Here is a 27,358-nt window from a genome sequence, read left to right as displayed (position 1 = left end):
CAGAATCTGAGCTGCAAAATCCAAAAATCACTCCTTCCCTTCTGAGTCCTGCCATGCACCCAAATGGTATTTTTTGGTCACATGTGAGGCATTGCCGTACTCGGGAGAAATTGGGGCACAGATTTTGGGGTGCTTTGTCTCCTTCATACCTTCTGAAAATGACAAATTTTGAGCCAGAACTGCATTTTTGTGTAAAAAAATGTAATTTTTCATTTTCACTGCCCACTTGTATCAAAATTGGTGAAACCCCTGGGGGTTTGAAATGTACACTATACCCCTAGATGAATTCCCTGAGGGGTGTACTTTGCAAAATGGGGTGACTTGTGGGGGGGTTCCACTGTATTGGTGCAACATAGCACCCACCATTCATTCCACCAAAATCTGTGCTGCAAAATCCAAAAATCACTCCTTCCGTTCTGAGTCCTGCCATGCACCCAACTGGTATTTTTTGGTCACATGTGAGGCATTGCCGTACTCGGGAGAAATTGGGGCACAGATTTTGGGGTGCTTTTTCTCCTTCATACCTTCTGAAAATGAAAAATTTTGAGCCAGAACTGCATTTTTGTGTAAAAAAATGTAATTTTTCATTTTCACTGCCCACTTGTATCAAAATTGGTGAAACCCCTGGGGGTTTGAAATGTACACTATACCCCTAGATGAATTCCCTGAGGGGTGTAGTTTGCAAAATGGGGTGACTTGTGGGGGGGTTCCACTGTATTGGTGCTTGGGGGGTCTTGCTAATGCGACATAGCACCCACCAAAATTCCACCAGAATCTGAGCTGCAAAATCCAAAAATCACTCCTTCCGTTCTGAGTCCTGCCATGCACCCAACTGGTATTTTTTGGTCACATGTGAGGCATTGCCGTACTCGGGAGAAATTGGGGCACAGATTTTGGGGTGCTTTTTCTCCTTCATACCTTCTGAAAATGAAAAATTTCGAGCCAGAACTGCATTTTTGTGTAAAAAATGTAATTTTTCATTTTCACTGCCCACTTGTATCAAAATTGGTGAAACCCCTGGGGGTTTGAAATGTACACTATACCCCTAGATGAATTCCCTGAGGGGTGTAGTTTTCAAAATGGGGTGACTTGTGGGGGGGTTCCACTGTATTGGTGCTTGGGGGGTCTTGCTAATGCGACATAGCACCCACCAAAATTCCACCAGAATCTGAGCCGCAAAATCCAAAAATCACTCCTTCCGTTCTGAGTCCTGCCATGCACCCAACTGGTATTTTTTGGTCACATGTGAGGCATTTCCGTACTCGGTAGAAATTGGGGCACATATTTTGGGGTGCTTTTTCTCCTTCATACCTTCTGAAAATGAAAAATTTTGAGCCAGAACTGCATTTTTGTGTAAAAAAATGTAATTTTTCATTTTCACTGCCCACTTGTATCAAAATTGGTGAAACCCCTGGGGGTTTGAAATGTACACTATACCCCTAGATAAATTCCCTGAGGGGTGTACTTTGCAAAATGGGGTGACTTGTGGGGGGGTTCCACTGTATTGGTGCAACATAGCACCCACCATTCATTCCACCAGAATCTGTGCTGCAAAATCCAAAAATCACTCCTTCCCTTCTGAGTCCTGCCATGCACCCAACTGGTATTTTTTGGTCACATGTGAGGCATTGCCGTACTCGGGAGAAATTGGGGCACAGATTTTGGGGTGCTTTTTCTCCTTCATACCTTCTGAAAATGAAAAATTTTGAGCCAGAACTGCATTTTTGTGTAAAAAAATGTAATTTTTCATTTTCACTGCCCACTTGTATCAAAATTGGTGAAACCCCTGGGGGTTTGAAATGTACACTATACCCCTAGATGAATTCCCTGAGGGGTGTAGTTTGCAAAATGGGGTCACTTGTGGGGGGGTTCCACTGTATTGGTGCTTTGGGGGTCTTGCTAATGCGACATAGCACCCACCAAAATTCCACCAGAATCTGAGCTGCAAAATCCAAAAATCACTCCTTCCCTTCTGAGTCCTGCCATGCACCCAACTGGTATTTTTTGGTCACATGTGAGGCATTGCCGTACTCGGGAGAAATTGGGGCACAGATTTTGGGGTGCTTTGTCTCCTTCATACCTTCTGAAAATGACAAATTTGGAGCCAGAACTGCATTTTTGTGTAAAAAAAAATTTTTTTCATTTTCACTGCCCAGTTGTACCACAATTGGTGAAACCCCTGGGGGTTTGAAATGTACACTATACCCCTAGATGAATTCCCTGAGGGGTGTAGTTTGCAAAATGGGGTCACTTGTGGGGGGGTTCCTAACTTTTAGCATCTTATGGTGCCTAGAAACCTACATGGTGCCTAAAAAATAATCTCATAAAAAGGAGGCTCCAAAATCAAGTAGGTGCTCCTTCTATTATGAAGCCTGTGGTTTGGTCACCGTGCACACTAGGGCCACATATAGGATATTTATGAAAACAAAAGAATTGGGGGAATCAATTTTTAGTCACATTTCTCTAGTAAAATGTACTGTGTTCCTTAGAAAAATGTATTAAAATTGCAAATCTGCAAAAAAAAAGAAATTTTGAAATTTCACCTACACTTTGTTTTAATTTCTGTGAAACACCTAAAGGGTTAACAAACTTCCAAAATGCTGTTTTGAATACTTTGAGGGGTGCAGTTTTTGAAATGGCATCATTTATGGGGGTGTCTCACATACAAGTCCCTCAAAGTCACATCAGAACTGAACTGGTCCCTAAAAAAATCAGTGTTTGAAATTTTCTTGAAAATTTGAGAATTTGCTATTCATATTGTAAGCCTCCTAGTGTCCCAAAAAATTAAAAGGAAGTTGAAATAATGATGTCAACATAAAGTAGACATATGGTCTATGTTAGTTATTCACTATTTTGAGTGGTAAGATTATTTGTCTCACAAGCAGAAAATTTAACATTTTGCAAATCGCTAAATTTTCCATTTTTTCACGATATTTTGGTATTTTTCACAAAAAAACACAGACTGTATCGACCCAAATTTACCACTAATTTGAAGTACAATGTGTCACGAAAAAACAATCTCAAAATCACTGGGATAAGTAAAAGCAAAAAAAAGTTATCCCCACTTAAGTGAGACATGTCAGATTTGAAAAAAAGGGCTCTGTCAGGAACGCAAAAACTGGCTCTGTCAGGAAGGGGTTAACATCGGCCGTTACTAAATATATCCCTATGTCTCTTCACTATATTTTTCTCCATGTTTTGATAAAGCTTCAGCTTTGTTTAAAAAAAAAAAAAAACCTTTGTGGCAAGACAACTTTATTAACAAAAATTATGTAAAAAATACATACATTAGGGGAAACATCAACTAAAGAGTTTTTAGAAGTGAAAGATATTGCCCATAGCAACCAAACAGACTCTAGCTATTATCCTCTGGAAGGTGCTAGATAAATAAGTAGAAACTTATTGGTTGCTATGGGCAACATCTCTCACTTCTACCCGAAGCGAATGTACCAAACTCCGCCTAGCCAATGGATCGGCCGCACCGACCATTCGCACGCCGAATTCGGCTGCTCGGCATGCGGATGGATGTTTTATGTGAACATCCGTTCACATGCCTGTGGGAACCTCCCCCATCATTCGATGGTCACCGACCATCAAATGATGCGGAAAGAGCTCGCCCATGCACGAGTGGTTAGACCACTCGTACATGTGAGCTGTAGATGTGCTACTGTCCTCGTTGCACTCTCCACTCCAGCAGTCCTGGGCTGCAGCCTGCCTCTAGACAAAGAGACAGCGTGGGGGTTTGGACAGGCGCCACTGGCTGGCCGGTGTGTGGGCTGGGAAGGCAGCGGCAGCCGCCATTTGTCAGTGTCTGGGACGGGCGGCACTGACTGGCGGGTGTATGGATGTGCAGGGAGCGGCAGCCGCCAGTGTCTATGCCTGTAACGGGCGGCACTGACTGGCGGGTGTATGGATGTGCAGGGAGTGGCAGCCGGCCAGTGTCCATGCCTGTGACGGGCGGCACTGACTGGCGGGTGAACGGATGCACAGGGAGTGGCAGCCAGCAGTGTCTATGCCTGTGACAGGCGGGACTGGCTAGCGGGTGTATGGGCTGGCAGGTGTACGGGCGGGCAGCGGCAGCTGCCTGTGTCAGCATAAGGCAGTGGCCTTAAATTAAGCTTACTGTCTCAGCTGGCCCCTGTATAAAGCACTCACCCACCAGCATAGGTGCTGCTGCTAGGGAGAGCAGAGCAAGTTCTTACTTACTTTTAACAGGCATTTGTCTCCCGGCTGGGCGGCTGTAAGGAATCTAGACACTACCTTCTTTACCTGCACCTCACCCAGGGCCGTCTTAAGAATATAATGGGCCCCTGGGCAAAATAATTTGAGGGCCCCCCTCCCCTCATAACCCCCCTCCTTTCATAACCCCCCTCCCCTCACAACCCCCCTCCCCTCACCTATGTGCAGCAGCAGCGGGTGGCGGGGATCCGGGCAGCGGTGGGTGGAAAGGTCAATCCAGGAAGTGGCAACTCAGACCTTGATGTAGTGCTTTTTGCCGCCGTGCGGGAAGCGCTGCAGATTTTGGAAAGAATGGCTGGGCGCTGATTGGCTGAGCGTCCGGCCAATCAGCATGTGGCCAGTCTTTTCAAAATCAGCACAGCAGCGCTTCCTGGCCGGACCCTGCCACACGCTGCTGCCCGGGTCCCCTGCACACGCCGCCCGCTGCTCGGGTCCCCTGCACACGCCGCCTGCTGCCCGGGTCCCCGGCACACTTCGCCCGCTGCCTGGGTCCCCTGCACACGCCTCCTGCTGCCCGGGTCCCCTGCACACCCCGCCCGCTGCCCGGGTCCCCTGCACACTTCGCCCGCTGCCTGGGTCCCCTCCACCCGCCGCTGCCAGGATCCCCGCTACACACCGCCTGCCGCCTTTCCCTAGGACAGTGCCATCTTCTCCATTGTGGTGGGCCCCTACTATCCTTGGGCCCCTGGGCAACTGCCCATTAAGCCCAATGGGAAAGACGGCCCTGACCTCACCTCTTCCAAAGAAACTCAATAAGGTAACAGATTGTGGTGCCGCCCTCCAGTGCCTAAACCTGCCTAGTGGTGGTGCCGGCCCTGAGAACTTCTTCACCCGGGAATTCGCCTAGCAGTGAGAATGGGGGTCCGTCGCTGCAGTCCCCGGCATTTTAATGTAAAAGCCGTGTAGTTCCCACTCGCGGTGAGAACACGGTTTAAGCCGCTTGTAGCAATGAGAAGAGTAGCTCAGAAATAGCGTCATGCTGTGGGGAAATGGCGGATGTGTTTCATGACGCAATTTCCCAAACGATGTAAATTACCTTTTGAAAATAAAAAAGTGCTCTTTCTATTTTGCTGGAAATTAATTAATTGCAATTAATTTCCTCAGACCCAAGTAATCTATCCCAAAGTCCTGACTAACTGATAAAATGAATTCATGTCTGAGTAATAAACTATATCATTCTGTTTTATTCATCGGGACAGCAGTGCCCGGAAAATCATAGTCGGGGGATATATTTTCCAGATGCGTCTGATAGGCAGAGAGCCGCCGTATATGTGTTGTATAATGTTTACCCTCAAGGACGCACAAGACATTTCATTTAATTTAATGCTGACAAAATAAGCTCCATCAATAAAACTGACTGGAGAAAACATTCTCCTATTTACTGAAATAAATGCAATTTTTGGGAATGTATTAATCTTACGTAAAACATACAAGGTCACCTGTTCCTGGGTGATAAACACAGCAAATCTCATGAAATGTCCTGATTGCTTCTTGACTGGCTGTTCCTAGGGATGGATTCGAAATCATTGATGGTTCATGGCCCATGTCGAATACTTTTGCCATCGATGGTTTCGCTCCATCGATGGAACAGCAAAACGATGTTTTGCGTTTTTTTTTTTAAGTGCCGGGACACGGAGCATAGCTCCGCCCCGCCCCGCGAAGCCCCACCCCATGTTTTGATTGGCCCAAAGGCCAATCAATCAAGCACAATGGATGACCATCGAAATGTAAAAATATCTATGGTCATCCATTGCATAGTTAAGCACTATCGATGGGCAGTTGCAGAATTGCCATCGATGGCAACCATCGATGGCAATTGCAACGATGGCCATCTCTAGCTGTTCCTGATCCCGTGCGGCCCGCTCAGCGTGACCTCTGAATGTCCCGCTATGCAGGCCGCACCTTCGCATCCCCACTCACGGCCTGACATCCCGCTCTGCTGCTGCCCAGGGGCATCCGGCATCCCCACACCGCTGCTGTCCGCTTCGCTCACAGCCACCCGCCCATGTAAGTAAATCTGTGGGATGGCTGGTGTGTGTGTGTGTGTGGGCGTTTTTTTAGGGATGCCAATCCCATGAATCCCAGGATTGAGTAGTTTTAATCCCAGATCCTGGGATTGGAAAAATGACCCGGGTTTGGCATCCCTTTTCCTGCCCGTTTTACCTCCATTATTATTCCTGCCCCTGTTTTACTGGTGACAAAATAACGTCACAAAACACGGCTGCAAACCTGATACCACCGGTGGTTATTAATTTGCCATTTGTATAGTAGATTGTTTTATTAAACACAACTAATGGGGGTATTCAATCTGGTATTCCAGCTCTCGGAATGTCCCCACAGTCGGAATCCCGGCCGTTTTCACTCAGCTCGACTGTAACTCGACTGCTATTTCTGCAGGCGGACATAGCGGTTCATTGTATTGTGTGTGGAGGCTGGCATACCTCCTCCTTGGTGACTGCGGATGTACAGAGAATTTGGGTCACCGCCCACTCTAGCGCCTGGAAATTGCTATAGATTTTGCTTTAGCATGTAGCCCACAGATGTTAGACTTTAGCTTTATTTCTACACTGAAATTTATATTTCAGTTTGGACACTCTCCCACCCAAACCTAGAGCTGACCATACAGCAAAATGATTTCAGGCCTGAATGCATGATTTTAATGGGTCGTGCGATGCACCGTGTGTTTTGAGTGCACATTGTGAGGTGTTTTGGTAAGATGCGCGGTCCCACGGGCCGTGAGGGCGATCCTCAGATCTTATGTGCTGCATGTAAGATCTGAAGATGCTGCTAATGACCTGTATGCTGGGAGTTGCAGATCTTATGTGCTGCGTGTAAGATCTGAAGATGCTGCTAATGACCAGTATGCTGGGAGTTGCAGATCTTATGTGCTGCATGTAAGATCTGAAGATGCTGCTAATGACCAGTATGCTGGGAGTTGCAGATCTTATGTGCTGCATGTAAGATCTGAAGATGCTGCTAATGACCAGTATTCTGGGAGTTGCAGATCTTATGTGCTGCGTGTAAGATCTGAAGATGCTGCTAATGACCTGTATGCTGGGAGTTGCAGATCTTATGTGCTGCGTGTAAGATCTGAAGATGCTGCTAATGACCTGTATGTTGGGAGTTGCAGTTCTTATGTGCTGCGTGTAAGATCTGAAGATGCTGCTAATGACCTGTATGTTGGGAGTTGCAGTTCTTATGTGCTGCGTGTAAGATCTGAAGATGCTGCTAATGACCTGTATGCTGGGAGTTGCAGATCTTATGTGCTGCATGTAAGATCTGAAGATGCTGCTAATGACCTGTATGCTGGGAGTTGCAGATCTTATGTGCTGCATGTAAGATCTGAAGATGCTGCTAATGACCAGTATGCTGGGAGTTGCAGATCTTATGTGCTGCATGCAGGGCTATTTTTGTGCAGGCTCCAGCAGGAACTGTGGCCCTTATTCTAGTTCACTCTTTCTGACAAAATATTCCTCAGATGGACAAACCCATGTGCACTGCAGGTGTGGCAGGTGTAAAACCCCACCCAAATCTAATTATCTCTGCACAAGTAACACCTGCCTCACCTGCAGTGCACATGGGTTTGTCCATCTGAGGAATATTTTGTCAGAAAGAGTGAACTAGAATAGGGGCCACAGTTCCTGCTGGAGCCTGCACAAAAATAGCCCTGGCTGCATGTAAGATCTGAAGATGCTGCTAATGACCAGTATGCTGGGAGTTGCAGATCTTATGTGCTGCATGTAAGATCTGAAGATGCTGCTAATGACCAGTATGCTGGGAGTTGCAGATCTTATGTGCTGCATGTAAGATCTGAAGATGCTGCTAATGACCAGTATGCTGGGAGTTGCAGATCTTATGTGCTGCATGTAAGATCTGAAGATGCTGCTAATGACAAGTATGCTGGGAGTTGCAGATCTTATGTGCTGCATGTAAGATCTGAAGATGCTGCTAATGACCTGTATGCTGGGAGTTGCAGTTCTTATGTGCTGCGTGTAAGATCTGAAGATGCTGCTAATGACCTGTATGCTGGGAGTTGCAGATCTTATGTGCTGCGTGTAAGATCTGAAGATGCTGCTAATGACCTGTATGCTGGGAGTTGCAGATCTTATGTGCTGCGTGTAAGATCTGAAGATGCTGCTAATGACCAGTATGCTGGGAGTTGCAGATCTTATGTGCTGCATGTAAGATCTGAAGATGCTGCTAATGACCAGTATGCTGGGAGTTGCAGATCTTATGTGCTGCATGTAAGATCTGAAGATGCTGCTAATGACCAGTATGCTGGGAGTTGCAGATCTTATGTGCTGCATGTAAGATCTGAAGATGCTGCTAATGACCAGTATGCTGGGAGTTGCAGATCTTATGTGCTGCATGTAAGATCTGAAGATGCTGCTAATGACCAGTATGCTGGGAGTTGCAGATCTTATGTGCTGCATGTAAGATCTGAAGATGCTGCTAATGACCAGTATGCTGGGAGTTGCAGATTTTATGTTAGATCTTATGTGTAATTACACACATAAGGCATAAAGTCAAACCAGTTTGCCATTGAGAGCCCCCCGGCAGCTCCCCGGGTATGTATATTCCGGGGAGATGGCAATGGCGAGGGGCGGGCAGTGGGGTCTGTGTGGTGTGGGGTGGGCAGGGAGGTCTGTGTGGGGCGGGGCAGCCAGCGGAGTTGCTGTGGGGACTGGGAACTAAGTAGTGCTATTTGCCAGGCGGCGAGGTGGGAAGCGGCTGCTGAATGTGAAAACATTTTTTGAAAAGACTGGCCGGCCGTTTATTGGCTGAGAGAATTAGCGGTCTCCCATCTGATTGGCTGAAAGAATCTCTAAGCCAATCAGCATCAGTCAGTCATTTAAAAATACTGTATGTTCATATTCGGCAGCTGCTTCCCGCCCCGTGGCAGCAAATAGCGCTAATTAGTTCCCAGCCGCCGGAAGGACCCAGCTGCCGGCCCCCTCACCGCAAGCTGGCACACACTAATGATTGGACCCAAACTGGCGATATGCCAGTGATGGGTCCGATCCGATAAATTTAATGTGCAGCCTGTCCGACCTCCTCACTCCGACTTGATGCGCACGGGACGGCGGATCGGTCGGAGGCGATGTCAAACACATCCGATTAGGCTGATTTCTCTTCCCGATCCGTCGGAATCGGGTGAAATCGGCCCAAATGGGAGTTTGGGCACCTTAAGATCTATTGTGTGTCTGGGAAGCTGCCGGGGAAATCTTTAGATGACTCAGATCTGATGCTGGTCGTCCTGATGTATGACAGCTTAACCCTCTCTGCACCTGTTACATCTGCCCCACCTGCAGTGCAGCATAGTTTTTCCCAATTGTATGCTCTTTTGCTTTACTTACTATACAAATCTAAATCAGGCCCTGTATTTCATGTCACTGCAAATATCAATTAGCGGTGCATACATGTTATACAAATTATTACTTTGTGAAATTAATCTTCACAAAAGAAGGTGGTTATCCAACAATAGATTGAGCTACAATATTATATTCTTAATATAGTCAGCACTGATAATACTCATTATATCCCACATTGATTATTGCAATAGTCTCCTAACTGGTCTTCCCAAGAACAGACTCTCACTACTGAAATCCATTGTAAATGCTGCTGCTAGGCTGATCTTCCTGGCAAGACGCTCATCGTCTGCTGATCCGCTCTGCCAGTCCCTCCATTGGTTGCCTGTATCTTACTGTATTCAATATGAAATACTTCTACTCGCATATAAAGCTATTAACCATACTGCACCAGCATATATCTCTCTACTTATCACAAAATATCTCCCATCTCGACCACTCCGCTCTGCACAAGATCTGCGTCTCTCTTCTGCACGGATCACTAGCTCCCATTCATTATTACAGGACTTTTATCGGGCTGCTCCCACCCTATGGAATGCCCTTCCATGCACAATTAGACTCTCCACCAGCCTCCAAGCTTTCAAGTGTTCCCTGAAAACTCACCTCTTCAGGCAAGCCTATCATATTTAAGTTCTACACGCATAACCCTCTGAGGCACTTATGTATTATATAGCTTCCCTTTTGGACCTACAAGCTATGCTATTACTGGTGCCTGTCTTTGTGTTTCTCTCCTATGGCCCTATATATTGTAAGCTTGCAGCAGGGCCCTCCTACCTCCAAGTCTGTCTGTTGTACAGTCAATAGAATTATAGAAGGTCTAAGAACTTTGAAAATCAACTGATCTGCGACCAATCCCTTGGACTTGCAACTACGCAGGTGGGTATCTCAATACTAGACCAGATGGGTATGTCATTCGCAGAGTTTTGAACAGTAGCTGGGTACACATTCGCACCCACTACCCCTACTTTCTGCAAAAACATCTGTAGTCACAGTAAGAGGTAAACAGTGATACTTACGAGAAGCACCAGGATGACCGGTCCCTGATAGATATAATCAATGTATTTTCCTGGTCCTTTTCCAATCCAGCATCTGGTAATAATGATGTCATACATGAATGAAATTAGAATTTGAAGCACCTGCCCCCTCCACCAATTAGCACAGCTGAGAAGGGACTAAGTAAATACCGGACCAGGACAAGACCCCAGACCGCCGGACCAGACATCAAATTCTGTATTCCGGAGCTTAAAGTGTCCCGCCGGGGGTGTTCCATCTGGGGAGTCTCTTGTCTGGGGAGGGGGGGGGCTGTGATACCTTTCACCAGGGACATGGGGAAGGGGAGATTATAGCCTCCAATGTGTGGTCTGGACCATTCCATTTTGCCACATGCCTGGACCATACAGGGAGGCTTTATTCTCCCCCTCCTCTCCCTGGTGACAGCCCCCCGGACAGGACACCCCCTGGAAAAGCTCCGGAATACAGAGTTTGGTGTCCGGTCCGGTGTTCTGGTGTCTTGCTGTATTCTCCAGGGCCACCCAACTCTAATGGCACTCATGGTGGCCTACGCTATCACACAAAAGAATCCATCAAACCAGCCAATCAGGAGGCATGAGGCGGGGGATGGTGGCCTCAGGTGGGGAGGGCTACCTGACCCCATACTTTGACTCCTCCCAACAGTGAAGTATTAAAGATAATTCATTTATCTAATAAGATTAGGATTATACTTGTGGTAGTTCCCTGTACTACAGATCTAAACATTGTATCTGCATCAGGGTTGCCGACTTTTTAAATCTCCTCTCTGGGAGAATCTGGGAGACATTCAGCAGGAGTTCGGGACCCGATTTGCACATCTCCGTGGAGGAGGCGGGGCTAAAATGACGTGATTATGACACTTTAGCCCACGCCCCCTCATCGGAGATAAGCATATCAGGTTATTTAAATGGTGCGTGGTGGGGGGTAGGGGGGTCCCCCAGAAACCGGGAGGTTTGCCCACCTCTCACTGGGGGGGGGGGCGGGAGGGGGTCTCGATTTTCGGGAGGGTAGGCAACCCTGATCTGCATCTGTCCTACTATTGGCAATGCTGGATTAAGCCTACGAGATCACCTACTGCACATGCCCAGTCAGAATAAGCCCAGTGTGCTGCCGTAGACTCCTGCTGATGCTTAGGGGTATGTGGCTTCCACATCCCGACCCCCATTTTTGTCACTCCAGAGATCAGGGAGATAAAGTGCTGTGGCTGCAGTGCTAGACCCTGTCACTCCCAGCATTTTCTTCGACTATAGTTTTTCTTGGCACTCCCAGGAAACGGGCAGTTACCACCCCCAGACGCCTGCTTCCTATCAATCACCTAGAGCAGTGGTTCTCAACCTCGGTCCAACCCCCCCCCCCCCCACCGAATCCCCTCGATGTGTGCGAGGACATCCCCTTGCATGCGGCCAAAGGGGAGAAAGATCATCCGATGGTTGCCGATCATCGAATGATTTCTCTCCCCTTCAGAAATAAAAGTCAGCCTGAACTGACTTTTATTTCCGTCCCTGTCCACCAAAGACGGGACGGACACCGACGTCTGAAATCGGCCCGCAAGGTGAACGCCCAGCGTTTTCATGAGGATGCACATAAAATGCTGGGTGTTCCCCTGCTCCGGCTCGATGTCCGCCCTCACCCACCCTCTCTGAAGCAAACGGCTCGGCGAGTGTAAAACCTGTCTAAGCTGTTCGCTCCTGGGGTCTGCAAATGCACAAATACTAGCATGCCCATGTACAGACCCCACCATTGGAACCAGGGGCGTAGCTTTGTTTGGGGCGCCCCCCCGCCGTTAATGGGGGGGCGCCCCCCCTCCCCGCCCGTCCGGCCGGCCTCCTGTGCCCCCTCCCCCCATTGCCGCATGCTTACCTGTCCGTGCGTCCCGGCTCCCCTCCTGATATCAATAATGTCTATGCAGACGGACCATGATAAAATGGCCGCCCCCATACCGCAGACAGTTTCAGAGAACAGTCTGCTTTATGGGGCGGCCATTTTATCGTGGTCCATCTCCATAGCATTGATTGAAGCCAGGAGGGGAGCCGGGACGCGTGGACAGGTAAGTATGCGGGGGATGGGGGGCGGGGGGATTACTATAGCACCGCAGCCCCCCCCCGGCGCTCCCATATGCACAGCGCCCCCCCCCCCCGCGACCGCGGGGGCTGCGGTGCTATAGTTACACCACTGATTGGAAAGTGGCTGAATTCACCCCATTCAGATCACTATTGAATTAGGCCCTACGTGCCCAGCAATAAGCATAATGCATTTGTTTTCATGTGAGCCGCTAGTGCAGGCATGTCCAAACTATGGCCCTCCAGCTGTTGAGAAACTACAAGTCCCATCATGCCTTGACAACGTTTTGCTATCAGGGAATGCTAAAACTATGGCAAGGCATGCTGGGATGTGTAGTTTCACAACAGCTGGAGGGCCGCAGTTTGCACATGCCTGCGCTAGTGTATAGGACAGTAGGAGTATAACACTTTCGGGTGATACATGCAGGCTCTTAAGTCATACTTGCCTACCCTCCCGGAATGGCCGGGAGGGTCCCGCAAATCGGGTCCCCCTCCCGGTCCCCCGGGAAGGGGGGCAAGTCTCCCACATTTCCCTACAGCCCCGGCTCCCCCTCTCCCCGCAGTCTAAAAACTATGACTTTCGCGGGTCTGCGGGGAGGGGGCGGGGCTAAATGACGCAACTCGCTGCATTTCACAGCATTTTTAGCCCCTCCCCCCACCCACGGACCCGCAAATTGAGGCTTCAGCCCGTCATGGGGGCGGGGCTTGATGACATCACACGTGCCCCGCCCCCAAAACGAAGCCTCTACCTGCCCCCTTACACTCCTCTCCGGGCTTCTCCCGGAAAGGAGTATGCCAAAGTCGGCAAGTATGTCTTAAGTTAAATAAACGTTGAACATTGTTTGTTTAAAACACTTACTCTTCGTTGTCATTGCACAGTTTCCCGATAGCCCAAGCAATAATTATTGGACACGGAATACCTACAAAATACACAAGCACACGAAAGCGCGTTAATGTGCAATATAAATGCAAATACTTACAAATGATTTCGCTGTGATATTTAGGCAGCCGGCTGGGTTTCCGAGTTATGCCTTCCGGTTTCTCAAAGGTTTAGCAAGTTAATATTAATTTACAATTTCTTTCTGAGCCACGGTCTGCTACACACATTGATTTCTTTCCTGCTCGGCTCAGAGCTGCTAATTAGATGCAATTATCCAGCACTTTAAAGACAATTATGCTGATTTATGATTTGAATCACATACTAAGAAAACTTAATAGAAGTTGACAGAGATCAGGATGTGTGATGGGTAGGAATCGCTAACTACTGCCTGCCCTTCTGCTACTCTTATGTCTTCTTTATAGACACACTTTTACTGTTCAAGTGTAACTACATTTTATTATACATGCTGTAGAACAGGGGTGGCCAAACCGGTCCTATTGAGCTACCAGCCGTCCATGGTTTCCAGACCCCCTGTGGATTTGTAGACTGTAGGCACATGTTTAATAAATGTGACAGTTAGTAATGACTGCAGCTGTGTAGGTAGTCTGGGAGAAATGTGACAGTTAGTAATGACTGCAACTGTGCACCAGATAGGTGGTTTGGGAGAAATGTGAGTTAGTAATGACTGCACCTGTGCACCAGCTAGATAGTCTGTGGGGAATGTGACAGTTAGTAATAACTGCACCTGTGCACCAGCTAGGTAGTCTAGGAGAAATGTGACAGTTAGTAATGACTGCAACTGTGCACCAGATAGGTGGTTTGGGAGAAATGTGAGTTAGTAATGACTGCACCTGTGCACCAGCTAGATAGTCTGTGGGGAATGTGACAGTTAGTAATAACTGCACCTGTGCACCAGCTAGGTAGTCTAGGAGAAATGTGCCAGTTAGTAATGACTGCACCTGTGGACAAGCTAGGTGGTCTGGGAGAAATGTGACAGTTAGTAATGACTGCACCTGTGCACCAATTAGGTGGTCTGGTAGAAATGTGACAGTTAGTAATGACTGCACATGTGCACCAGCTAGGTGGTCTGGGAGAAATGTGACAGTTAGTAATGACTGCACCTATGCACCAGCTAGATGATCTGGGAGAAGTGTGACAGTTAGTAATGACTACACCTGTGCACCAGCTAGGTGGTCTGGGAGAAGTGTGACAGTTAGTAATGACTACACCTGTGCACCAGCTTAGTGGTCTGGGAGAAGTGTGACAGTTAGTAATGACTACACCTGTGCACCAGCTAGGTGGTCTGGGAGAAGTGTGACAGTTAGTAATGACTACACCTGTGCACCAGCTAGGTGACCTGGGAGAAATGTGACCAGTTGGTAGATCGCCAGAACCGGTTTGGCCAGCCCAGTGGTAGAAACACAGGGCCTGATTCAGGTTGACTCGATAAGCAGTGAAAATTGTTACTTACTGAGCACCGAAATGCCGCCCACCTGGCGAGCGAATCCCGCCCCCTTCACCATGTAAATGTTTGCCCCGGCATGCCAATGGATGTGTATGCAGACATTGTAAAAAGGCCAAAACTGAGGAAAAATAGTGCAGTCTGTGTAAAAAGTCAAAACGCTGGTCTGATAGGAGTAACCTGCACCAGGCAACATGTCTGTGACTTTATACTAATGTCGTTGTGACCAAAATAGTTACCCAGCAGTACACTCTGGGCCTCATTCAGAGGATTCACTAAACTACAACTCCTGCCCCAAGATGGCCGCTCCCTGGCTACGCATGTGACAGGGCTGGCAACAGAAATCTTAGGACCCTGTACAATTATATTTCTGGGGCCCCCACCTAATCCCAAATCCACACAACCCTCTTCTGTACGAGCCTCATTTAACCTTTCGCTGCTCCAGATCCTGCTTTCAGGTGCGGACTTCTCTCGTTCTCAGTCCTGATGGCCTGGCTCCTGGCTGCTGCCTTCTGCTGGCCTGTCACTTTCACAAAATGCCGAACATCACGAGCAGGCACGGAACAGACGACCCGAGCATGTGCTATAAAGTACAGGAGCCAGAGACTGAGGCTAAAGTGCCAGCGGCGGGTATGGCTGTGCACCTCCGGCCACAGGCCATGTGCACACACAGAGTAGATGGCTCTGAGCACCGAACGGCAGGGCGCACACATAATAGACAGCAGTGGCACACAGTGTCAGTCAGACTCAGCCACACACAGATGGTGCACAGTAGACGGCCTGGCCGCGAGGGTCACTGACAGGCCAGCGGCCGTGATGAGGCATGGAAGCTCTAGGGCCCTTGAGATTGCTGGGGCCCGTCACACTTGTCCCCCATGACCTTCCCTGTCACCTGCCCTGCGCACGTCATGCATGCAACATCACGCAGCCGCTACATCCCTCCCCATAGCCCTAGGTGTAGGCTTGAAGAACAGATCTTAGATCTTGACTACTGTCTAGCCTGGGTCATCAGCAACATATGTCCTGCGTTATGATCCTTACTGGGACAGCAAGAATTGCTAATGTTCCCCAAACACTTTCCTTAGCCACGTATGTGAATGGGGTCTGCATTGATGGTGTGCGACTGGTATTACCACCCAGTACACAAGGCCAAGGGGTCGGCACAGTCTCTGCACGATGGTACCTTGTGCCACTCAGAGGTGGCCGAGAGACGTACTGCCACTTAGAAAGGCACAGGACACATTCTTAGGATGTCCTGGAGATAACCTGCTGTTCTGTGATGCCATGATACCACGGGCACCAGGTTAGCCAGGCCAGGAAGCTCTAGCACTATTCAAGAATGAAAAGTTAAGGATTTAGGGGGAGATTTATCAAAGCTGAGAGAGAAATAAAGTAAAGAGAGTTAAAGTACCAACCAATCAGCCCCTAGCTGGCATGTTCTAAAAATGTCAGAAGCTCATTGGTTGGTACTTTATCTCTCTCCACGCTTAAATAAATCTCTCTCAAAGAGATGAGATCCTCACTGAATGACATCATCCCAGCCACACCCCCAGCTGAATAGTTCCTGTAATTTCATCCGTCCCCTCGTCCTCCCCTCTGGTCGCTTCTCACCTCTGCACCAATCTCCACACCCCAGGTTGATTACACCATACCCATTTTATGGATTTACCAGGTTTTCTTAATATCCTATGCCTTGATGTATATATCATTCCTCTTTAAAACTATGGGAAAACGTGACATTTTGGTTCAGTAATTTCACTGGATTAGTGATCTCTATAGAGGACACGTCCCATTTCCGCCATAATTAATTTCTATACGATAGATCTTGGCTAGCGCTCTGCAATTTAGAATTTAGATTTTTCAGATGAAATAGTTTAGTACTACGTACAGCGTGTATAGTGCCAAATCAATTTCCATTATTTTTATTCTGCCATGTAGCATAAAATCTCAAGATGAGCATTTATCACTTGGCACAATGCTCCGATGTTGGATATTGTGGTTTTTCTTGGTCAATTTGTTTCATTATTTATTTTTATTTATTTATTAACAGTTTCTTATATAGCGCAGCATATTCCGTTACACTTTACAATAGGAGACCGTGATACAACAAACTGGGTATTTACAGACAGTCAAAAGGTAGGAGGGCCCTGCTCGCAAGCTTACAATCTATAGGGAAATAAGCATTAATTCCACCAGAATGAAAAGGTTCCCGGTGTGCTGTATGATACAATGTGCTACCAGTTTGGCCAGGGGTCAGGGGGATGGAAAAAGTGATAGAGAAAGAAAGTGGATATGTGTGGACTGTACAGGACCGGCGCCACCACTAGGCAGCTCTAGGCATTTGCCTAGGGTGCCGGCACCTGGAGGGCGGCAGTTCGCCCCTCACCCCCAGCACTGTGGTACCTGTGTAAAAAAAACTTCCGTCCCCAGCATCCCTGCTGAGTGCTGGTGCGTGCAGGGGTGTCCGTGCCGCCGGGGGAGTCTGCGGCGCTGTTATTGTGTATACGCTTGTCGCGGCCGGCGGGGTCCCTACATTGAATAGAAAATAACTAGCGCTATGCGCGCGGCGGCGCGGGAAGTGATAGTTATTTTCTATTCACTGTAGGGACCCCACCGGCCGCGACAAGCTTATACACAATAACAGCGCCGCAGGCTCCCCCGGCGGCACGGACACCCCTGCACGCACCAGCACTCAGCAGGGACGCCGGGGACGGAAGTTTTTTTACACAGGTACCAACCTTCCCCCCGGCACCGGGGCGGCCCCACCCCGACTCGCCTGGGGCGCTCTGGTGCCTTGCACTGGCCCTGGGACTGTACAGTGATAGATATTAACTGTATACTGTATTAAGCTTGCCTGAAGAGGTGAGTTTTCAGGGAACGCTTGTAGGTTTGGAGACTGGAGGGAGAGCATTCCACAGAATGGGTGCAGCCCGAAGAAAGTCCTGCAATCGGGAATGGGAGCGACACATTTTTAAAAATACACAGGTGGAGCTAATTATTTCACTTGTGATTCTGTGCGGAGACCTACAAAACATGCACTGTGTGGGGTCCTGAGAACCGAGTTTGAGAACCTGTGGTCTACCTAATGCATGTCTAACTTTTCTCAATGTCTACCTAACGCTTGTCTAACTTTTGTCATTGTCTACCTAATGCATGTCTGACTTTTGTCAAGGTTTACCTAATGCATGTCTAACTTTTGTCAAGGTCTACCTAATGCATGTCTAACTTTTCTCAATGTCTACCTAACGCTTGTCTAACTTTTGTCATTTCTACCTAATGCATGTCTGACTTTTGTCAAGGTTTACCTAATTCATGTCTAACTTTTGCCAATGTCTACCTAATGCATGTCTAACTTTTGCCAATGTCTACCTAATGCATGTCTAACTTTTGCCAATGTCTACCTAATGCATGTCTAACTTTTCTCAATGTCTACCTAACGCTTGTCTAACTTTTGCCAATGTCTACCTAATGCATGTCTAACTTTTCTCAATGTCTACCTAATGCATGTCTAACTTTTGCCAATGTCTACCTAATGCATGTCTAACTTTTGCCAATGTCTATCTAATGCATGTCTAACTTTTGCCAATGTCTACCTAATGCATGTCTAACTTTTGCCAATGTCTACCTAATGCATGTCTAACTTTTGCCAATGTCTACCTAATGCATGTCTAACTTTTGCCAATGTCTACCTAACGCTTGTCTAACTTTTGTCATTGTCTACCTAATGCATGTCTAACTTTTGCCAATGTCTACCTAATGCATGTCTAACTTTTGCCAATGTCTACCTAATGCATGTCAGATCTCTTCGGAAATGGCTAAAAATCGCTGTGTGTGAGCCCCATTACATTGCACACATACATTGGCCAGCAGGATAAACTTTTGAGCCGCTTTCAGTATGTTCAATATTGCTCCAGCCAATTTGTATCTGCCACTGTAATTTGCGGCGAATACATACATCCAAAACGTGGTGTTATGTTTAATAGTGTATCTTAGGGGTTTATTTACTAAGATAAGAGTATTATTATAGATGGGATGTTGCTATGGGCAACCAATCAGATTCAATCTATTATCTTCTAGAAGGTGCTAAATAATTAAGTAGAATATGTTTGGTTGCTATGGGCAACATCCCATTTTCAATAGAACTCATATCGTAGCAAATGTATCCATTAGTGGGGCATAATTATTAAAGAATATTCCACCAAAAACACCCATTTTCAGGGCTTACCCACATATATTAAGGATTCCCTGTATGTATCTCCAATATCAGCAACAGTCTATCTACAGTATGTAAACCAGCAAAAGCAGCTGTGCAGTCGGACTCACTGAGCTCCGGATGGTGAAGCATTCTGCAGCTTGGCCACATTAGCCAATAGCAGCCCTTGCATATTTATTTCATAGAGAAATTTGATTGATCTGTCTGCCGCTACTGACTCATGTACAGACCCAGTACGTGCAGGCCCGGCGGCATGAGAAGACAAGAGGTACCAGGCCCTGAGGTTCAGAGGGGCCTCAAAGATCAGGGACCCCCAAATTAAGTAAAAAAATATTAGCAGGTCGCACTAACATCCCTATACCACCAGTTACCCTATCATTGGTCTGGTTCTGGTGGCCAGTTCCACTTCACTGACATTGCGCGGCAAGATTTAGCTCCGTCCCTTCCCAATATCCAGCATATTCAAATGGATACAGGATTTTCAAAAAACCTTGCGAAACTGGTTTTGTCCACAGGGGCAACATTTTTGCTATTCAGTTTTCAGGTTTTTTTTACCCAGTGGCTCGATTTTGTTTAATCCTGCAGCTCAAAATTCAAGAGCAATAGTAGATGCAATTTGCGCATTGCCAAAACCGCATTGTCACTTCAAAAAATAAAAATATCATGAGTCTGACGAAAGGTGAAAATACATAGAGTCCCAAACTTCCTGCATCTGCAGTGTAATTGCAGGTTCCGCACTCAATATAACAAATGTCATAATCTGACAACTGGTGTCAGGAGGAAGTATTTAGGAAATGTGTTCAGTCCCGAAGGTGTCAGCTGAGCTCAACAGAGGAAAGGCTACTCTGGATTCTGTCCATATCTGGAAGCGGAGAATGATTCTGATATGATGGATCCGCTCGGATACATATTGCACTTTTGATGAACTCTCAGCTCCCAAATAAAATTTTGCAAAGTTGTAAATGTTACTGTATAAATGTGATTGTTTTCACGTAAAAAATTTGCCTGAACTCGCATTGCTGTAATCACATGAGAGAAGACCACTAGGGCTGCGGAGACCACCGGGCAAGTAAGTATCAATTGGATTACTATATGTCTGCGGTGCTCCAAAATTGGGGACGGGGTCGCCCTAAGTGATTAATTCCTTTTTTGCCTAGAAATGTGATTATGGACTGTGGTTGGATGACAGAAGTTATATCTGATCCTAAGAAAATTCTGGATAAATAGGAAGGATCTATAAGACAGAGGTTCCCAACCTCAAGACAGAGGTTCTCAAAGATGGTCCTCAGGCCCCCAATAGTCCAGGTTTTAAATAAACGCATGATTGGCCACAGGTGACTTAATTGACTTGACCGCATTTGGGAACCGTCAGATTTATGATATACAGACAGTTGCCTTCCATACTCAGAGCTGAAGGGTGGGGTGTATGAGCAGTGCTAATACCCAAAGGGAAGGGTCCCTGGCTGCTCCACAACCCCTGCATATGTTTAGAAGGGTGTCTGCTACAACACCCAAAAGGACCTTTCGTGCATGCTTCTTGCAGTATTTAGAGACGCCTCTCTACTTTGTACTTCCACCTCCATTGCCCCCTCGCAAGGGCAACAGCCACATTTGCTGCAGCGTTGTTGATACTGATATGATAGTAAGACTTCTTTGGTCCTCCACTCACTGGGTCCTTTCAGTACCAGGCACAACAACCCTGGCATCCCAATAGATGGCAATCCTGATCAGTGTCCTCCTGGCACAAGTCTGGTGCCATAGCCCAAACTATAACCATGACCAAATTAGTCACAAGTGCAAAACAAACCAGTACGTAAATTCTTATGCACTTAACAGCACTAACAGATTCCGAGCCAAACTAAAAAAAGAAAAACCATGACACTAACTAAACAGATTAGATGGATCACTCATGGTTCCGTTTTAGCACAAGTAAAATAACAATCTACTGAAAGGAGATGCAATATTAATAAACATTTCTTCAAAATGCCAAGAAACATAGTAGCAGGGCAGAGAAATTGGAGAAAGCAATGTTTTGCAGTGGTTTTTCTTCATCCGTCATTTTTTTTTATAAATTGCTCCTACATTTAGAACCAGAAAACCTGACTTTGTCATTTGGTTCCATGATAAAGACTTCATAAACTTCCCCTCCATCAATCCCTCCCAACCAACAGCCATAACTTACACATAACGATAACTTATCTAGATACAATGAGACCAAATAAGTGTTGGTGGGGCAAAAAGATCAGTTTAGATCTCATATAATTAGACTTTGCTGTTAAACTAAAATGTTTGGTGGCGACGAAAGAATGGGCAATTACCATACTAAAAACTCTACCTGACTGTATGTGTAACAAAAATGTGGGGCAACGATGATCAATCAGAATAGGTCCTTTCAATCACATGGGGGTCCTTTGCCATCCAATCAGCCCAATCTGTGGGCCTTCTTCCCTACAAATCAGATGGGGTCCTCTGCCTTACCAATCAGATGATGGCCTTCTGCTAACCCATTTAGATATCAGATATCTTAACTATCTATGCTTCCTTCTAATGACCAATATGAGAGGCCTGTTTGTTCAGATGTTCCACTGACCCCAGTAGGCTACCAGTTAGCCTATACAGAGCACTAGAAGAGAGTGCCCTCTACTAGATCTAATAGACAAATGGTGGCCATACTACTGACAGCTGTTCTTTCATGCTACTATGCCAACACAAAATAACAGGGGCTAAGGGTCTTCCAGAAGAAAGAAGCTTACTGACTGCCTACACAAACCCCGACCTACTAAGAACTGTCTCCGAAAGCCCTAAGCTACCGGATGGGTGTTCTACCCATCAATAAAAAAACAACAACCCAAACCCTTATTCCTGCTGCTCTTATTAGGGGATACAAAAGCCTGCACCCCTACCAAAAGTGTTCTTCAGGCATATGAAATGCCGGTACTTGTGTATTTTGGCGGCGCCCATCGCATCGCATACCATAAGGCATACGATGGTATGCGATGCGACGCGATATCGCGCGATATTGTACAATGCCATACAATTTTAAAATTGTATGGCATTGTATATGGCATACAATGCCATACGATGCGATGCAATGCAATTAAACATTGTATAAGCACCCTAATGGGTGCTTACAATGTTAAATGCCCCCCACTATAAACGTGAACCCGAAGCGTGGCGAGCGCAGCGATCCTGCGAGGGGCGGCGGTACGCGTCCTCCGACCTTTTCATACCCCCACTATCCACGTCGGCGTGGAGTTGAGAATAAAAAGTGTGGCGAGCGCAGCGAGCCACCGAGCCCGAAGCGTGGCGAGCGCACGCGGATACCTGTGAAGCCCGCGAGGGGACTCCGATACCTGTGAAGGTATCCGCGTGCGCTCGCCACGCTTCGGGCTCCGTGGCTCGCTGCGCTCGCCACACTTTCTATTCTCAACTCCACGCCGACGTGGATAGTGGGGGTATGAAAAGGTTCGAGGACGCGTATCGCTGCCCCTCGCGGGCTCGCTGCACTCGCCACGCTTCGGGTTCACGTTTATAGTGGGGGGGTGGCGTGGGGGTGCATTTAACATTGTAAGCACCCATTAGGGTGCTTAAAAGCACCCTTTAGGGTGCTTATACAATCTTTCATCGTATAGGGGCCAAAAATCGCGTCGCATCGCATGCCATCAGGTGCATGGCATGCGATGCGATTCGATTAAAACATCGCGCGATGGAAATCGGGGGCGCCGCTATAATACACAAGTACCGAAATGCCTTCTGGCCAGAAAATCACAGTCAACATAAACTGGTTCCCGATACTTCCACTTTAAAGTAGCAAAGAGAAGACTTACACCATCCTATGAAGAGGAAGACCCATTTCCGCAGCTTGTCGGTGGAGTAGGTCATCACTATGGCCGTATGGAGGTAACAGCCTTCTACGAACATCCAGAAAAAGTTGGTCACCACAAAATAATTGTAAATAGTTATGATGCATCTGCACCACACCTGGAAAAGAAGACACTCAAAGATATTGTTTAAGCACTACAAAAGACATTGGTAACATCGCAGCATACTTCTGATGACTATACAGCTTATTCTTTTACAATAATGTGACATTGTTGGGGCTTGTACATTCCTGTAGGGTGGCAGCACTACTCAGGGGGTTCTCAGGAAGGAACACATTCAGTTAATGACAAGCTCCAAAGAAAAAATAGAAAGACGTTGGGATAGAAAACACAAATACAGTGTTTCTTCTGATGGTGCCATGAACCTATAAACCTTACAATGGCTGAGAGGCGTCATGTGCATAACACACAAATACCAGAACATAACAATAAGACTACTTCTAATACTATTACTACCACCTGCTGCATAACTCATGTAGGCGAATCAGGACGCCAAACGTCTGGGGGTCATGTGGGATAGAGTAACAGGGGAGCACAGTGTGTGGTATGGAAAGGAGCAGAAGATCATAGTGTGGGATGGGGAAGAGGAGCTACGTGTGGTTTGCGAAAGGTAGAAGAGCATACAGTAGTGTGGGATGTGGATGGGGTAATGGGAAACAATGATGTATATATGTGAATATATGTTGGGGTCATTACAATAAAACTATATACACTGCCCCCACCACATGGTGCTCAAATTACTTTGCCCCCTCAACCGTGCTATTTCCCATTTGCCAATGATCATCAGCACATGTGCAAGTGGTCGGCACTGGAGGAGGTAGCACCAGCCTCTGTTTTGTCTCTGTTTGGCGTGAACTTACACCCTGCTAATACTAATAATAATGAGAAGAAGAAGTCTAAAGACACCGAGACTTGAAGTTTGGCAGAAAAACTGTTAGTATTTAATTAAAAAATATTCTTAACTTCTAAAAACGAAATGTTTATCGTGGCAGAGAAGGATGTCCAGAATCAGAGCAATCTGACAATCTACATCCACCTAAAGTGCACAAATACATGCAAAGATATTAACTGGACCTAACTACCCACCCAGCTTCCCTTGTTATGGCGGATAAGCCAAAAAAAAACAGTCAATGAAGGTAAGCACACTGAGAACTTGTAGTATTGCACCCAGATTGATAAGCTTCCATTTTTTTCCCACAACATCAAGGTTATGGAAGAATAACCACAGCACCACCAGCCCCACACATTAATTCTGCAGTGAGTAAACAACTATTAGAGACATCAAGGCCTCATCATTGGTCATGTACAAAATTTGGTGTCCAAAACAACAGAATGTGAAATCGCAAAACCAGCCATTGCCAGAGTTCTACTAGAGCAGCATTAATCTGTTTCTTGCCTCATCAATGGCCATACAGCTCTTTGTACACTGGCAAACCAGCCTTGGGGAAACAAAAGACAGAACATGCCTACAGAAAGGACAGAACATTAATGTTCTAGCAAAGTCATCACCAATGTAGCGCCTTGAGTCCAGTGCTGTTCTTTTACCTAAATCATTGCCTTCCAAATTGATGACCGACAATTCTGGAAGACCAAATGTATCAACCATATGCATATGTAAATGTATCACCGTACAGAAACCCATGACATATTCCTCACACCAACAAAGCCACCTATCCATCACACAGCCGGGAATATGAGTCCCACTGCGAGCCAAACACTTAGCAACCCAGAAAACAGATGAATAGCCAATAATTACCAACTTCAATGCACCCAACCTAACTCCTAAACGAGGGAAGAATAAAGAGTAAACATTATTCATTTTAATATTTGAAACTGTCAACTAAATAAAAGAAGATCAACTACAAATAAACATTTGTTCTGCTCATGCTAATTAGAATGTACAGAGGATTATGAAACAAACAAAAGACTTAGTGGGAAAAGACATGGCGGGGTGGAATGGAGGGGGGATAAGGCAAGGAAAACACTAGCGAACATACAGTAGATTAGGGACAATAAGAAGAAATGTGACCAGTGGCGGCTCCATGGCTTGGGCTGCAGCACAGTCCAAAAATCAAATAGGAGAGAAACACCATCTGCCAGTAAGTCAGTTTGGAATGGAAGTTGGTGGCAGTTGCTGTGCCTCCCCTATTTGAATTTGGAACTGCATTATCACAGCCCACTTTATAACTTCCCCAGGCTTAATAAATATGCGCCTAGATTCTCTAAAGGCAGCTTATACCCATTTCACACCGCACAAATATCCCGAGTGGACCCCAGGCTTTTGCCCAGTCCACCCGGGTGAGCGTGCGGTGTGAAAGGGCCATTTTAAATACCCTGGGTCCAGCAACCCAGCAATCTGACCAGGGAAAAAGCAGTGTTTTTTAAAGGTCAGAACAGGGTTGCTGGCAGTCTGAATGGGATCCCTGCTATGGAGGAGGCAACAGCATCAGTGCTGCCTCCTCCTCGTCCTCCACCCCCGGCCTGCAAGACACACCGCTGCTCCGCCCCGCCTAGTTTAAGTATGGCATTCAAATGAGCACAGGATGAGTCCCTTCACTGCCCTTGCCAGCAGAATGTATTATTAACTTATTCAAGGATATTGGCACAAATGTGTATGTCTACTCAATGGTTATAATGGTTATTTGTACTTTTTGAAGTTTGAATGTATATTTAAAACTAAATTAATCAATATATTTTAAAAAAATGATTATCTTTTCAATAAAATACAGAAAAATATTTTTAAATTATATAGTTAAAAAAAAAAATGTCCACGAAGAGGTTAAAGGCAAAACATTTAGACACGTCGGTCAACGAAGATCTATGATCAAGACACCATGCTGCTAGTGCCGAAACCCTTCATCATAACAGCACCATTCAGCCCCCGCCAGCGATGCTGCATGCTGTGAATCAGCTGCAGGTGACTGATTACATTGACATAACTCATGCCATATATAAAAACCCAGCAAACAAATTGGCGTAGAACTTGAAAGCGCCTGGTACCATGCCATATTTGACTCTCACCACTTTAAAATGCTCTTTTCTCTGCGCAATCGGTGCAAAAAATGTATGTTTCTGAATATAATTAAGTAACTGAAATATTTAACTCATTTGATACATTTTAGTTATAGTAATGCTAGTATATTTACAATCAAGTACAATCATATATATGTGAGGATAGATAAGCCGTATATTGAGGGATATAAACCAAAATGCCATATAACTAGGATTGTCTTGATGATACATTCAAGGGAAGAGACTTAGGAAAAAATGAAGAGCAATTAAATAAAAATGGGTAAGACGTCGGCCTTCGAAGTAACATGTATTCATCTCCTAGATGTACCCCCCATCCTCCCCAGGGGTGTAAGTATGGCGGTACGGGGTGGTACGGCGTACTGCTAAAACATATGGTGCCGGTACCCCGTACCGCCATAACAAATACCCCCTCAAGTTTTTACTACACATGCGACCATGTGTGAGTGGCGGGGGTGTGGCCTCTCCCAGGTCCGCCGCCCCCGCCACAACTGATTCCCTTCGGATGGGAGGGGAGCGCATCGCGCGTCTCTCCTTCCACTGCCTGTGTCACTGTGCTGTCAACCAATAAGAGCTCGCCAGCTGGCAGCCAATCTGGAGCCAGCCCGCGAGGTATGATTGGCTCACGGCCCAGTCAGGGACACAGTGAAGGGGAAGGAGAGACTCGAGATGCGCTCCCCTCCCCTCCTCTCTGAAGGGAAGCAGCGGCAGCGGCGGTGGCGGGGGTCAACCAAGACAAGACCCGGAGACATCCTGAGCCAGCAGCACTGCAGGACAGTGAGTTGTGCTTCTTGCTTATTCTGGCACAGTGGGGGCATACTTAGCACTGTGGGGGCATGTGTGGCACTGTGGGGGCATATCTGGTGCTGGGGGCATACTTAGTGCTGTGGGGGCACTGTGGGCATACCTAGCACTGTGGGGGCATACTTGGCACTGTGGGGGCATATACAGTATGTGCACAAGACCAAACAGAAATGTCATTGTGTTTTAAAGTTTTGTCATGTAGCCACTCCCCCTCGTGGCACAGTACTACTAAGAATTTTTTTCTACATAGACACTTCGCTAGATTTCGGAGGCAGGCTACAAGAGCCAACAGCAGGAGCGGGTCCTTCTTATGTGCTGGGCTGACCGCTAGGAGCAATGTGGACCGCTTTGTAAATTAATTACGGTATGTTTTTAATAGTGGAAAAATATA

General features: G+C 46.7%; 1 protein-coding gene across 2 annotated transcripts in view; it reads right to left on the bottom strand.

Annotated features, from left to right (window-relative positions):
* Nucleotides 1–27,358, bottom strand: part of CRHR2 (corticotropin releasing hormone receptor 2) — a 188,832-nt gene that overhangs the window by 42,981 nt on the left and 118,493 nt on the right. For both annotated transcript variants that reach the window (XM_083186871.1, XM_083186872.1), the window contains 3 exons: nt 23,080–23,233; nt 13,557–13,617; nt 10,625–10,697 (listed from right to left, as the gene is read on the bottom strand). In XM_083186871.1, coding sequence (XP_083042997.1) covers nt 10,625–10,697; nt 13,557–13,617; nt 23,080–23,233 — 288 coding nt within the window. The remainder of the gene's footprint in view (nt 1–10,624; nt 10,698–13,556; nt 13,618–23,079; nt 23,234–27,358) is intronic.

Source organism: Crinia signifera, chromosome 5 (genome assembly GCF_055691185.1).
Source record: "Crinia signifera chromosome 5, ASM5569118v1, whole genome shotgun sequence".
NCBI lineage: Eukaryota > Metazoa > Chordata > Amphibia > Anura > Myobatrachidae > Crinia > Crinia signifera.
The sequence above is the reverse complement of the archived record's forward strand: the minus strand, read 5'-3'. Positions and strand labels throughout refer to the sequence as shown.